The sequence below is a fragment of the Rhinolophus sinicus genome, linkage group LG11 (genome assembly GCF_036562045.2).
Source record: "Rhinolophus sinicus isolate RSC01 linkage group LG11, ASM3656204v1, whole genome shotgun sequence".
Classification (NCBI taxonomy): Eukaryota; Metazoa; Chordata; class Mammalia; order Chiroptera; family Rhinolophidae; genus Rhinolophus; species Rhinolophus sinicus.
The window spans coordinates 7,656,821-7,671,059 of record NC_133760.1 but is presented as its reverse complement, the minus strand read 5'-3'; the positions used below and the strand labels follow the sequence as shown (position 1 = coordinate 7,671,059).

Below are 14,239 nucleotides of genomic sequence, written 5' to 3'. Positions count from 1 at the left end.
CTCTGGCTGCTTCGTGGGAATAGACTATGGAGGCAAAGGAAGAAGAAAGCACCAGTGAGGAGAATGCCGCAACAATCCAGGTGGGAGACTGGCTGGAATGCAATGCGGGCATGCGAGGTGGCGATGAATACAAATAAATAATTCAATAAATTAATGATAAAGTAATAATAACAAGTTTGTAATTACTTGGAGCTTAATACGTGCCAGGTCCTAAGCTAACTGCTTCCTGCAGTTGTCTCAGAATTCTGTCCACAGCCCTGAGGTGAGGGCTATTCTCTGAAGCCTTTTACAGGTGAGACACGTGAGGTGCAGAGATGTGAGTCAAGTCACCCTGGGTCCCTCAGCTGGAAAGTGTGGGGCCAGAATCAAACATTCGGGCAGGGTGGCACTTGCTGAGGGGTTGGAAGCGAAGAGGGCAAGCAGGGGGTGGGGAGAGGGTATGATTCTCTGGCATTTGGCTGGAGCAACCAGAGACTGGAGATGCAAAGTCTGAGGGAGCTGGGAACGGAAACACCCACCTTGTAGTATCTGTTGGTTGTGTTGTTCTGGAAGAGTGTGATGCACTTGCAGTCCAGGCGCCAATAATGCCGCTTCCTCTGTTGGGAGAGATGTTTGAGGGTGAGGTTGTCTTCTTGGGCTCCTCTCTCCACAAACCACCCCGGTCCCTAACTCTGTCTCCACCCCATGGGCTCTGACCTCGCCCTTAGCCCCGCCTCTTAACTCCTGCCCTGCCCCTCCGCCCACCTCTAATTCCAGCGGGCCTCCAGCACAGCCACACCCACTCTACCCAGCCCCACCTCTTCAAATGGATCCTGCCCCGCCCCTAACTCTGGCTCCGCCCCATCTGGCCCCACCCCACACACTCACCAGCGTGTCCTTGTTGCTGTAATGAACCACCCAACCTTCATGCAGTGTGGTGCTGGATTTCCTTGTCGTGTGTCGCACTGACTGCACCACTCGCATTAGGGGGATGTACCCTAGGGAACTAAGGAGAGGAGAGAGGTTACTACAAGCAGACTATAACCACAGTGTCTGGGGGCACAGCGAGCTTCTCAGGGCAGACTGGATTGGTTTTTGGCACCCTTTCTCCCCCTATCCCCCCGTTTTGCAGATTTCCCATAATGAGGAAGGGGACTGTTGAGAGACTGAGTTCCCAAGTCAGGCTGCCTGGCAAATTACCCAACCTCTTTGTGCCTCAGTTTCTCCACCCAAAGGGGTTGCTGTGAGGAGTGAGGTTCATTAAAGGAGCTTAGCACAGTGCTCGGCAAATAGTGGGCCTCCAATAAGCGTTAATTAGTATTGAGCCCAGCGATTGTGCAGCCAGATGTGTGACATTGGGCAAGTGACTCAACCTCTTTCCCTCCTTTTCCTCATCTGTGCACATGCTGTTAATATAGTGAGGAGTCCTAGAGAGAGTAACTGACTTGCCCAACTCCAGAACCAACTACCTCTTGATCCCTGCACTAGACCAAGATTTGGGTGGCCTTGGCCACTTCCCTTTGCCTCTCTGAGACTCAGTCTCCTCATCTGTGAAAGAATACCCCATCCCCCCCAAGTGCGTTAAGGTCCAATTCTGATAGCCTATTATTCTGTTACTAAACACTCTCATTTCCTGAGAGTCTTTCTGACCTGGGAGAAAGGGAATCTGAGGTTCTAGGTGGCTCAGGTTGGGTGGCACCAGTAAGAATCCCTCCATTGTCACTATGGCATGCATACCCATCCCCCCTCTAGCCTTGTTTTCCATCCTCTCTCCCTTCCCCTCCTCCTCCAGCCATACCAAGCTCCATGCTGTTCCCGGAACATGCTTGGTCCTACCTCAGGGTTTTTGTACTTGCTTTTCCCTCTGCTTGTACTCTCTTCCCCCAGATATCTTCTATATGGCTCCTTCCCTCCCCTCCTTCAGATCTCTTTAAATGTCACCTTGTCAGAGAGGCCTCCTTTAATGACCCAAACAAATAACACATTCCCCTTTTCCTATCTCCTTTCATTGCTTTATTTTTATTTCATTTTTGATGGCAGTTACCTGATGTTGTGGATGCGTTTATTTGCTGCTTCCCCAACTAGAGTGGCAGCTCTATGAGGGCAGAGAGTTTTGCTGGCTTTGCTCAGAGCTGTGTGTTTGAAAGTCTAGAACTCAGTAAGTGCTCACTAAATATCTATCAAGGCTCATGGAAGTGGCTGACACTCCTCCCGTGTTTACGCCGCCCTGGCCCTTTGGGGTGAAGTCTCAGCTCTTCTCCATTATTAATTATTGGCTGAAGCTCCTGAGCCTCAATCTTCTAACCCAGAAATGGCATAATGATCCTTATGGCCCTTGTGGGAAGGATTTAGTTCAAGAACAAACGCTTAAATCAGTGGTTGTTTAAATCCACAGATTAGCCTCAATACATGTATATATTACTGCAGTAATACAATGTATTAATAGTACTGTATTAATATTGTTCTAAAACATACACACACAGAAAAATGAAAACATTTCAAGGATGAGATTAAAACTAAAGAGAACTAGAAATTCAAATATTTTCTTCCCATACCCCGAATGGATCATCTCTCACCCTCCCCACTTTGGGATTCAAGGTTAAAATACCAGAAAGGTCTTCTTCTCCATTTTCTCAGCACTTATAACCCGACAAGAACTTTACTCACGTGATCTAATGAAATTCCCACAACTGCCCTGTAAAGCAGGCGGGGGGAAACTGAGGCACACGGAGACATGACAAGTGGTGATTTAAGTAATGGAGCTGGGATCTAACCCTGACGCTCTCAGCCTCCAGTGCCCTGTGCTTTTAAGCCCAGTTGCCTTCCTGCCTCCTTGCTAAGCAATCATACCACACCCATGTTAGAAGCCAGGCCCGGTCCTAAGCACTTGGAAAATGGAAAAACATCCTTGCCCTCCAGCACTTGAGCTCACATTCTAATGGAGTTGAATAAATATAAATTATATTTATAATTTAAAATGTAGATAAGTATAAGTTATTATTTGTCAGAGCTTTCACGCCAGAAGAAAGCCACTGCCTGTCAGGTTCTTGGCGATATTTCCCCTTCCCCATTTTACAGATGAGAAGACTGAGGCACTGAAAGAAGGTGCTTGTTTAAGGCCATACTAGTCAATTCGAGGCCAAAATGGTTGAAAGAAATGGATAGTTTCTCTTCCCGTTTAAGATTTTAGTGTTCTGTGTTAAGAGCTAACACTATTTAACACTTACTGCATACCAGGCACTGTTTTAGGTTCTTAATTTATATTCATTCATTGCATCTTCACAACAACTCTGTAAGGTAGGTTCTATTTTATCTCCACTTTACTGATGAGAAAACAGGCTCAGAGAGGTTACTCTTACCTAAGGCCACACAGCAGTCTGGTTCCAGAGTCCATGTTCTTACCCACTCTTTGTACTATCAGTTTGTAATACAGACTGTTTCTGGAAGGACCCACCAGAAACTGATCCCAGTGGCTTCCTCCAGGGAGAGGAGCTGGGCAGCTGGGAGGCAGGGAAGTGGCAGGGTTTGACTACATACCTTTTGAATGACTGTATTACAAGTTCCAAAATACAATATAAATTAAAATACACTTCTATGAAAACTTTTTAAAAATGTAAATCAGGGGGAAAAAAAAGGTTAAATTAAGAAGTCTGGGTGCTTAAATGGTTCACCTCAGGAACCTGGGAAATGTACAAGTAGAGGGTGATGTCAACCCATTGTAGAGATTGGAAAGGGCATCCCCGGAGGACACGCTGGGTACCTCTGGGCCTTGCCTCCCTCGACTTCCTCCTCCTCACTGGCATGGAGGGCATTTTCTGAGTGCGAGCCCGGGATGACACCGGAATCATCTGACTCATCCATGAGGGCGCTCTTGTCAGCCTCACTGAAATCGGTGGCCTCCTCCATCGGCACATCTGGGGGGGGGGGGCAGAGCATCAGAGGGGCCTCCACCCAGTCTGGCCCCCAGCCCCTTCCCGCTCAGCCCACAGTCTCTTACCTCCATTGATAAGAGCCTCCCCCAAGCAGTCGTTAGGGACACGGGTGGCGCAGCGTTTGTGACAGTTAAACTTGCAGTCTAGAAGTAGGATAGGGAACAAAGAGACAGGTGGGAGGGGGAAGACAGCGTACCTGTAAGGGTTCAATCTTAACTCCTAACCCCCAGGCGTAAAAGAGCCTTGTGCTCTTGCTGTTGGGACAGGAAACCTGGCTGACCCTGGTTGTCCCGTCCCCTCTTTGAACTACGGTAATTTCCCCAACTATTGAGAGACTGGATTAAATAAGTAGGAGGGCCAGATTAAGTGTCTGTGGCTTTAAAGCCCTATGACTCTAAGGGCCTAAAGTTCAGTAGGATAAATAACCATTACTCTCAACTTCTAAAATTCTAGAATGTAACAGGGTCTAACATTCTATGATTCTAGATGTTGAACACTCAAGGGCTGGGTTTCTCAACCTGTGGCACTATGAACATTTTGGGATGGCTAATTCCTCGTGGTGGGGGACTGTTTTCTGCACCATAGGATGTTTAGAAGCACCCCTGACCTCTACCCACTAGATGCCAGCTGCATCATCCCTATATGACAAACAAAATGTCCCCCAACATACCCTGGGGGGGAGGGGTGTATTGCCCCTGGTTGAGAACCATTGCTTTAGAGCGTGATTATTCTAAGGTTCTAGGATACTGTACAGCAGATATTCTATAATTCGATGTAAACCTATTTTTCTAAGGTTCTATGATTCTACTCCGGAGTTTGATGTCCAAGTTTCTAGAACTCTACACTCATCTATGATTCTACAGTTCTATCATTCTGGATTGCTAAGAATGCCTGCTGTCCAAGGTTTTAGGATTTTACATATCTAAACTCTAGAATTTGATGACCCCAGAGTTCTATGATTCTGGACGTCTACATCTCCAGAAGCCAATGATTCCAAGCTTCTAGGATTCTGCACATCCAAAATTCTGGAACCTAATTGTTCCAGTGAATTCTAGAATTGGATGGTTTTAAGTTTTTATGGATTTAGACTTTCGGTATTCTAGAATTTGATCAGTCTATATTCTAGGGTTCTAGACATCTAGAACACTAGGATTCCATGGTTATATGATTCTAGACTTCTAAGACTTGGAATTTGATGCTTCTAGGCTTCTATTAGCCTCAAATCCTATAGTTCTAAAGTTCTAATATTTCGAGAATCTACAATTTGGTAGTTCTAAGATTTATGAGTCTAAAGTGCTATGATTCTTTTAGCTGAATCCCACGATGCACAATTCTTGAATCCTATGTTTCTAAGGTTCTCTGATTCTAGAATTCTCAAGTTCTGCAGTTTCAGAATTCCATGCTGTCTTATGGATCGAGATTTATAAGGCTCTAGGATTCTAAGTTTCTAATAACTAAGGTTCTAAGATTCCAGAATTCCTAAAATTCTAAAACACTAGGATTCAGGGCTCACCCCTTGTGAAGGCCCTGTGCTCTTAGGACTGGAATACTGAGATTCTTGTGTTCTGCCACAAGCCCAGCTAAGATCCTAAGCCTCTGGGTCTCCCACCCCACACGGGGGCCCTACTGACCTTTGCACTGCAGGCCTTGGCGGAAGAGGCCCTTGAGAAGTTTCTTGCAAGCCTGGCAGACGGTGGGCCGCGTGTAGCTGTGGATGAGGAAGGTGTGTGGCACCTTGACCTTGGAGAGCAGCATCTTGTCCAGCTCGATGGGACGGCCCGTGTAGGATGAGGCAGATGAGGAGGAGGAGGACGAGGGGGGGCGGCGAGGCAGGAGCTCGGTGGTACTGCGGTTCTATCGGTCAGCGAGAGTGGAAGGGGAACATCAGAGCGTTGCCCCATGCCTGGGCCTCGTCACCCACCAGCCACCAACCTAGCCCACTCTCCAGCGCCTCACCAGTTCATCAGCCAGGCAGGGCAGGGAGTCCGAGGTGCCCAGGCGCAACGAATGGCCACTGGCCAGAGACGTGGATGACAGGCGACGCTTGCGGGCCCCACTGCAGTTGTTGGGGATGCTGAAGGCACAGCGTTTGTGGTAGTTCAGTCCGCAGCCTGAGGGGGGCGCCAGACGGTCAGAGACACAACTTCCTCCTGTCCTGGCCTCTAAAGCTCTGCCCCCCTTCATCTTTGCTGCAGATGTGAGGTACTCGAGATCCCTCAGGACGCCTCTCAGTGGTGTGATTAAAGGCAATAGAAATCTACAAAAACCCAATTCAGGCAGAACTACTAATGGCCCAGAATTTTCAGGAATGAAGGTTTGGGCCACCCCATCAGGCAAAGTACCATGAAGTGGGTGAGGTGCTAGCTGAGGATAAAGGGAAAATGGATTTGGGAGTTGAAGAGGGAAGCCACCACCGTGTGACCAGTTGCAGAAATAAAAACTGTAATTGTTAGGAGTTATTTCTTCCTTATTTTATGAATATTTGTGTTTTCTCCCTTCTCCCATCTCCTTATGACCTCACATAAAATAGTAGTAATAACTAACTCTATATCATGGTATTTAAGTCACAGGACATCAAAGGAGAAGAATGAACACCAACCCCCCAAGGATATACATTGTCTTCTGGGGAAAGAAAGGATTAGCCTGTTTTCGGTTGTACTCGGGATGGTTGTATCATATCAGGTGGAAGCATGATTTTGTTATTGTTTTTTCTTTTTAAATTTTTCTTTTTTCACTCCTCATCCATGAAAGAATTAGGCTCAGCTGGAAGTTTCCATTGGGTTTCCTGAACCCTTGCTCTAATCCATCTCTGGAGATTCCAAATGGTTCCAGGACCACTGTCTGTTCTGGAGTGAAAATGTCCCTCCAGCTTCTGGAAGCTTCTTTCAGAACACTTCATGAAGCTTATCTTCTGGTAGCCCACCTGTTATAGACCTTCCAGCTCAGTAATTGTCCATCACAGGCACTGTCTCAGATACGTGATGTCACACTGCAGAGGTACAATTGAGGCACACTGTTGGTGCTGTGAGAAGACCTTCAAAGTGGCAAATGGCTTTTGCATACAGGAACCATTTCTCAGTTTTGGCCTTTCATCACTCATATGCTTCACAGAATGTCAGAATCTCACCCATGACTCCGATATGTGTATCCAGGGAGAGCCCAACTCCTGCAGGAAGGTGTCAGTGGCATTAAGTACAATCATTTGGGTGTCTTTTGGAACCATATGAACTTGAACCATTGTCTGTGATTCTGGGCCAATGAAGTCCATGCTAAGAATGCCCATTAGAATTTGATGACACCAGGACTGCACCATGATGAAAGTTACATGTGCCAAGACATCAAGAGTTGGATGTGATGTATGAATGATGGCAATATTGATAGCAGCTTTGAATACCTGAGTTTGTTTTCTGCAGGCCTGATATGGCTATTATCCTGAGTCCTTAAATAATGCCACGATATATTTAGGGCTGCATGATAACAATCCTAGTTGATGATATAGGTTATCTGGAAAACAGGGTATTGAAGACCTTAGATTTCCATATGAACCACAAAGCTGGAGATCCTTAGACAACGGAATATCTGAGAACATGCCTTTAATTGCAAGGCACACCGAACAGACAATGATGGGGCAGATTGTCATCACCGAATGGATGGCCCTCATCTGCTGTGTGTACAGCATAGCCAAGGCTGTGGCCTTCATCTGTAGGTGGGTGAGATCTCAACATTCTCACTCAGAAGCACAAAGATGGAAACAGGGAACCTGCTGATCCTGACGCTTGGGCTTAAAACCTTGAGACATCTTGGCTGAAGGAGCACGGTGTGTTCCTTTATTTTTTCAAAAGTATGATTTAAGATGTGTATGGGTGTTTTTTTTGTAGACTGAATATTTGTGGCCCCCAATTCATATGTTGAAGCCCTAACCCCCAATGTGACTGTATTTGGAGATGGGGCCTTTACGGAGGTCATTAAGGTTAAATGGGATCATAAGGGTGGGCCCCGATCCCATGAGGCTGGATCCCTTATAAAAGGAAGACACTTCAGAAATCACCATCTCTCCACATGCCATGTGAGCACACAGTGAGATGGAAGCCATCTGGCAAGCCATCTGATTCCCTCAGGAATCAGACCCTGTGGGAACCTTGATCTTAAACTTTCCAGCCTCTGGAACTGTGAGAAATAAATGTCTATTGTTTAAGACACCCAGCCTGTGGTATGTTGTTATGGCAGCCCTAGCAGACTGAGGTGCCAAGTTGACAAGGGGTGCACTCTGATGGTCAGCTTTACGTGTCAACTTGGCTAGGCTAGCATCCCCCGTTATTCAAATACTAATCTAGGTGTTGCTGTAAAGGTATTTTGTAGATGTGATTCAAATCCACAATCAGACGACTTTAGCAAGGGAGATTATCCTAGTTAATCTGGGTGGGCCTGTTTCAATCAGTTGAAAGATTTAAAAAGCAGAGCTGATACTTCCCAGATGAAGAAATTCTGCCTGTGGATAGCAGCTTCAGCTCCTGCCGGAGTTCCAGCCTTCCCTTGCTTACCTTCTGCCAGTGTTGGCTAGCCAGACCCTACAATCCTGTAAGCCAATTTCTTCCAAAAATCGATATAGGCTCCGCCTTCTTCTCTGTGCACCCCAGCATTTCCTCCCGCTAGCTCTGCCCTTTACCTGTCCCTCGGAGCTCCACCTCTCAGGCTCCAGCCCGGGAGCTGAGGTCCGCCCTAGGCCCCACCCTCCACCAAGCCCCGCCTCTGGCCCCTTACCTCTCCTACCAAGCCCCGCCTCCCAGCACCACCTCTTGGCCCTGAGCCCCACCCAGGCCCCACCCCCATCCAAGCTCCACCTCCTGCTCACACCTTCAGCTCCTCCCCCAAGCTTCACCTCTGGGCCTTTAGCTCTCCCTCTGAGCCCAGCCTCCTAGGCTCCGCCTCCTGGCCGTGCGCTCCATCCAAAGCCCCACCTCCAGGCGGTCACTCTCACCATCACACTTGAGGCCCTGGCGCACGAGACCGAAGAGCATCTCCCCGCAGTGGTCGCAGAAGGCAGGCGCGCGGTAGGAGTGCACCGTGAGTGCGTGCGGACGGATCTGGAAGTCCTCGAAGGTGGCCGAAGCTGTAGGCAGCAGGGAGGGGCAGATGATTGAGCCGGGGCCCGCGGAGGCCATTCCAGCCCCCGCTTCCCGGTTGCTTACAGTCCTCCCAGCTGCAAGGTTTAATTGTTCCTTCCTAAGTTCATTTACTCACATATTATACTCTACGTGGGTTCAAATTCCAGCGCCACCACTGGGCAAAACATCTATGTGCCTATGGGGTGGGTGGGGGGCTGGGGAGTTGTTGAATGGGTATAGAATTTCAGTTTTGCAATATGAAAACCGTTCTGGAGATTGGTTGCACAAGTGTGAATGTAATTAACACCACTGAACAGTAGACTTAAAAATGGTTAAGATGATAAATTTTATTTTATTTATATTTCACCACAATTAAATATTTTTAAATTTAAAAAAATACAGATGCCTGCGTCTCACCCTCAGAGTTTCTGATCAACTTGGTGTGGGGTAGAGCCAGAGCATCAAGAGAAAAAAACAAACATCTGTGTACCTCAGTTCTCTCATCTTTAAAATGGAAATCCAACAAATATTTACTGAGCACTCTTTTAAGCTGTAGGGACACCACATAGAACAAAACAGACAAAATCCCTGCCTACCCTCTAGTGAGGGAGGTAGCTAAACAAAATAAAATAAATATTCTTATTTAACAATCACCCAGTCTAACAGTTGCTCTGTGCCAGGCACTGCTCTAAGTACTTAAAGATACTAATGAATTTAGCTCTCTCCTGTTGTAATCCCCATTTTCTATATGAGGAGACTGAAGCACAGGTAGGTTAAGCAACTTGCCGAAAGTCACACAGCTAGCAAGTCACAGACCTCACATTCAAACCCAGGCCAGTGTGGCTCTAGAGTTCATGCTTACTGCCTCTCTGAAACTATTAAGTAATAAAATATACAGTAGGTTAGAAGTCAATAAGTACAAAGGAGAAAAATTAAACAGGGAAGGGAGACAGGGAAGGTGCGAGAGGTACGGTTTTAAATAGGTGGTCAGGGAACTTCTTCTTGAGAAGGTGACATTAGGGCAAAGGCCTGAAGGTGGTAGGATATGAGCCATGCAGGTGTCTAGGAAAGAACATGCCAGTATCATAATAGTATCTCCATATAAGGATTAAATGAATATATGGAAAGCTCTTAAAACACTGCCTGGCACATAGAAAGTGCTCAATAAATTATAGCTATTATTTTGAAAGTTTCATTTTAAGATTAAGTCTCATTCCTCCCCCCACCCCAAGTTTCAGTCTAATATTAAGCTATTTTTATTGTTTTATACAATGGAAAGGGGATTCTCTTTAATGAGCCAAGCACTGTTTACTCACTCAAGATAAAGCTATAAATAAGACAGAATTAACACCACCACCCCACTCTCAGGGAGCTGACATTCTTTTGGGGAGACAGACACAAAACATAAACATAAATAAACAAGGAAATTTCAGACAACAGAAGAAATGGCATTTAAACTGAGATCCAACTAACAAGAGGAGCTAGCTATGAGAAGATGGGATGGGAGGCGGGGAGCATTCCAAGCATCAAGAACAGCAAATGCAAAGGCCCTGAGGTAGGAGGAAGCTTGGTTTGTTCAAGGGACACAGGGCAGGCAAGCATGGCTGGAACAAAAAAAGTAAGGAGGACAGTCTTAAGACATGAATTTGGGGAATTGGCAAGGGCCAGATCATGAACAGTCTTGAGGCCATGTTGAAGAGTTTGTATTTTATTCCAAGGCTAATGGGGAGCCATGGGAGGATTCTGAGCAGTGGACTGTCATGATCTGACTTAGGTGCTACTGAAATAGTCTTGGCAGGAGGTGATGGAGGCTTGGACCAGTGGAGGTAGTCAGAAATAAATTTAGGATATATGTTAATGGTAGGACCAATAGATTTGATGATGGATGAAGTGAAGGGGTGGGAGAAAAAGAGGAGTCAAGGATGCCCCAAGGTTTTGGGCATGATCACCTGGGTGAACGGTGATACCTTTCAGCAAGATGCTGACAACTTCAGGAACAGCAGGTTTAGAAGGGGAAAATCAATATTTCTGTCTTGGACAGGCAGTATCTGAGACGTCTAGAGATGCCAAGTAAAAGTGGTAGGGAGACAGTTACATAAACAAGACCCAGTTTTAGGGGAGAGACCAGGAAGAAGATAAAAATCTAGGAGTTGCCAGCCTATACGAGGGTATTTAAAACCCAAATAAGATCACCAGGGACTTAAATCCTAACTTCTAATTGTCATCCATTCATTTAACAAATTTAATTGAGCACTGCAGTATGCAAGGGGAGGTGAGGGGGGAAGTACAGACACGAATAAGGCAAATACCTCCCACCCCCCCACCCTCCCGAAGGAAGCAAGAGCTATAGACTCATTTAAAATGCCAAGAGCTTCATCTATAAAGTGGAAATGGCCAGTGGGTAGACTAGATTCTGGCTGAAAATACAAGTGCTCAGGTGTCATCTTACTTTGCAGAATCAGATTTCATTGAGAAGGAGGCACGGGCATCAAAACATTTAAAACTTTTAATCAAAGTTTAACGTATGTCTAGAAAAGGACACGTCAGAAATGCACAGCTCCATGAATTGCCAAACTACCAGCATCCTGATGAAGTTTAAACCAGACCCCAGAAAACTCCTGTGCCTCCCACCCAACTCCATCTTCCCCCAAAGGCACCTACTCTCCTGGCTTCTAACACCATGGAGTATTTGTATCTGTCTTTGTGCTTCAGAAATGGAATTATACATAATGTTGTCAGAAGTCTGGCTTCTGTCTCTCAGCATTAGGTTTGTGAGATTCATCAGTGTTGCTGTGGATGGTTTATATTCAGTGCTGTACGAATTGCAGTGTGTGTGCACCATAATTGACCCATTCCAGAGCAGTAGTTTGTAAAACTCCCAAGGTGATTCTAATTTGCAGCCAAGGCTTAGAATCACTGGTCCCTAACTTTAAGAAGCAGGTTTCTGGGCCCACCTCCCCTTCAACTCCTCCAGATGCCCCTCCCTCGATCGAGGCTCCGCCCCTAGGCGGGCCTCGCCTCTCACCCGACAGCACCACCTCCACCAGGTCTCCCTCCTGGATATCTCCCGCGGAGCGCACCAGCTGCAGGAGGTTAGCGGACGTGGGGTCATGTTTGAAGAGCAGGATCTTGTCGTAAAGGCCATAGAAGCCACACTCGGGGAACTGAAGGGCGGGAGAGGGAGGCGGTGACGGAAAAGCTCAGAGCTGCCTTCATCAGCGGTCTGGGACCCTCCCAGATCAGGGCCCGCTGTTTCCCCCGGAAACTCAGAGACCCCGCAGCCCTTCGTTTCCTGCCTGCTCCCTCCCTAACTCAGCTTAAGCAGGGCAGGGTGCCAGGGCCCCAGGTGTGCTGGGAGACAGCGCTGGCCAGATGGGCGAACTGGTGTGGGAGGCAGAGTGATTCCGGAGCCTGGGCACCTAGAATTTCCCGGAGATTGGGGTGGGGGTGGGAGTCTGAGTGAGCACCCCTTTCCTTATGCTCCCCGCCAAGCTTCCTTCCTGGATCTATTGTTGTCCCTGTTACCTGGCTCCAGTCCCAGTATTGGGGCAGGGCTAACTGGAAGGAGGGGATTTAGCACTCTTGGGGGAGCCGGTGGGGGGAGCTGCGGGAAGGCTAGGGCTCAAGGGAGCTGAAGTTAGGAGGGTGCCCACCCACCCAATGCCCAAAGGACCCAGGTGTCCGGGTCCCCAGCTTGGGAGGGTGGGGGCAGGAAATGAAACCCGGTAGAACAGAAAGTGAAACAGTCCAGGTGGGGTGGCTGGAAGGAAGGAAAGGGGCCCTACCACACCTGGACAGAGAAGGTAGAAAATAAAATGGGTGAGCGTTGAACAAAGAATTTCACCTAGGGAACAATCTGCTTCCCCCCCCCCACCTCGCCCCCAGTCTGTTTTCCCAAGGAGAAGGCTAAGTTGGGTGTGGGAGCTGGGCCTGCTCGTTTTGGGGGGCAAAGTAAGCCCAATGTATTCTTGCCTGCTGGGAGAGGGTCCACAGGTGACCCAGGCTGCCTGGGCCCTGACTCCTGAGAAGTCTTTCTCTAAATTCTGGTTTCCTTGTCTGTAAAATGGGGGAGTTGGCCAAGCTTCCGATGTTTCTCTGTAGCCCAAAGAATTCATTTCCAGGAGTCTGAGAAGATTCTGGAATTTTAAGATTTGGGGATTCCAACTTCCTCACCTTAAGGATTAGACATTTTAGATCCCAACATATTCTCATTATATATTTTAGGATTTTCAACAACCTAGATTAGCAGTAGTCTATTATTATTTTAATGTTCTAAGAGTCTGACAAACTAGGATTCTAATATTTGAATATCTTAACACTAAAGGATTGCAACAACCCAGGAATCTAATATTCCAACATTTGAATGTTTTAGTATTTCAGCAACCTAGGTTTCTAATGTTTGGACACGTTAATATCAGAGGAGTTCAATTGCAGTTGCATATTCCAGCATATTCCAGCATTTAGAATGCTATATTCCCCCATTTTGACAGTCTAGAATTCCAACAACAGAGAAGCCCACTATTCTTTTAATGTTCTAGGGTTAATGTTCTAATGTTCAGGAGGAACTGAGTTCCTCCTGATTCCCTCTTGCCATGACCCCCAGCTCCCCCCCCCCCCGCCACCCCTCCCCAAAAGCTAAGAAGCTAAGAGTGGGGTGGGGTTGGGGAAGGCTCGTTTTAACAGGCCAGCATCAGACCTGGGGGGTGGGGACACTATAATTAGGAAATGGGACAGAGTCCACAGAGCCTCTGAAGTTTGGGAAGAGATGCCTACCCCTCCACAAACATCTCAGGCCTGGGGGAGGGCAGAGATTGGGCTCTGAGACCTCACTTGCCCCTGGCTGCTAACGCAGGCACCCACACCCACACATGTCACCCGATCTGCCATGGCCAGCCCGGCTTCAGTTTCTACTGTTTCCACCAAATGGGAGGTCGGGGGTGGGCCTGGGCAGGGAGGTTCCCCCCCATCTACTACCCCCATCTGTCCCTTCCTCCTCCCCTCTTCTACACCTAGCCAGCCCCTCCCTTCCTCCCTCCCCGCTGCAGAAAACAACATGCAGGGACTCGCAATTTGGGGAGGCCTCTGGGGCACTCCACCCTTGCTCAGGCCTCCCTCAAACGGGTAGTGGAGTGAAGAGGCAATTGGAGGCCAATGTCCTACTCCTACCCCTCAGTTTCCCAAGGTTAGACCGCCTTTCTCCCCCTCCCCTACTCCAGGCTCCAG

At 47.6% G+C, this 14,239-nt stretch overlaps 1 protein-coding gene across 1 annotated transcript in view; it reads right to left on the bottom strand.

The window, feature by feature from the left end:
• PRKD2 (protein kinase D2) overlaps positions 1–14,239 on the bottom strand; it is a 31,473-nt gene that overhangs the window by 16,234 nt on the left and 1,000 nt on the right. The window contains exons 3-10 of the mRNA XM_019752637.2: positions 12,042–12,180; positions 8,890–9,021; positions 5,868–6,022; positions 5,543–5,765; positions 3,977–4,054; positions 3,740–3,893; positions 868–985; positions 519–596 (exon numbers count right to left, since the gene is read on the bottom strand). Coding sequence (XP_019608196.1) covers positions 519–596; positions 868–985; positions 3,740–3,893; positions 3,977–4,054; positions 5,543–5,765; positions 5,868–6,022; positions 8,890–9,021; positions 12,042–12,180 — 1,077 coding nt within the window. The remainder of the gene's footprint in view (positions 1–518; positions 597–867; positions 986–3,739; positions 3,894–3,976; positions 4,055–5,542; positions 5,766–5,867; positions 6,023–8,889; positions 9,022–12,041; positions 12,181–14,239) is intronic.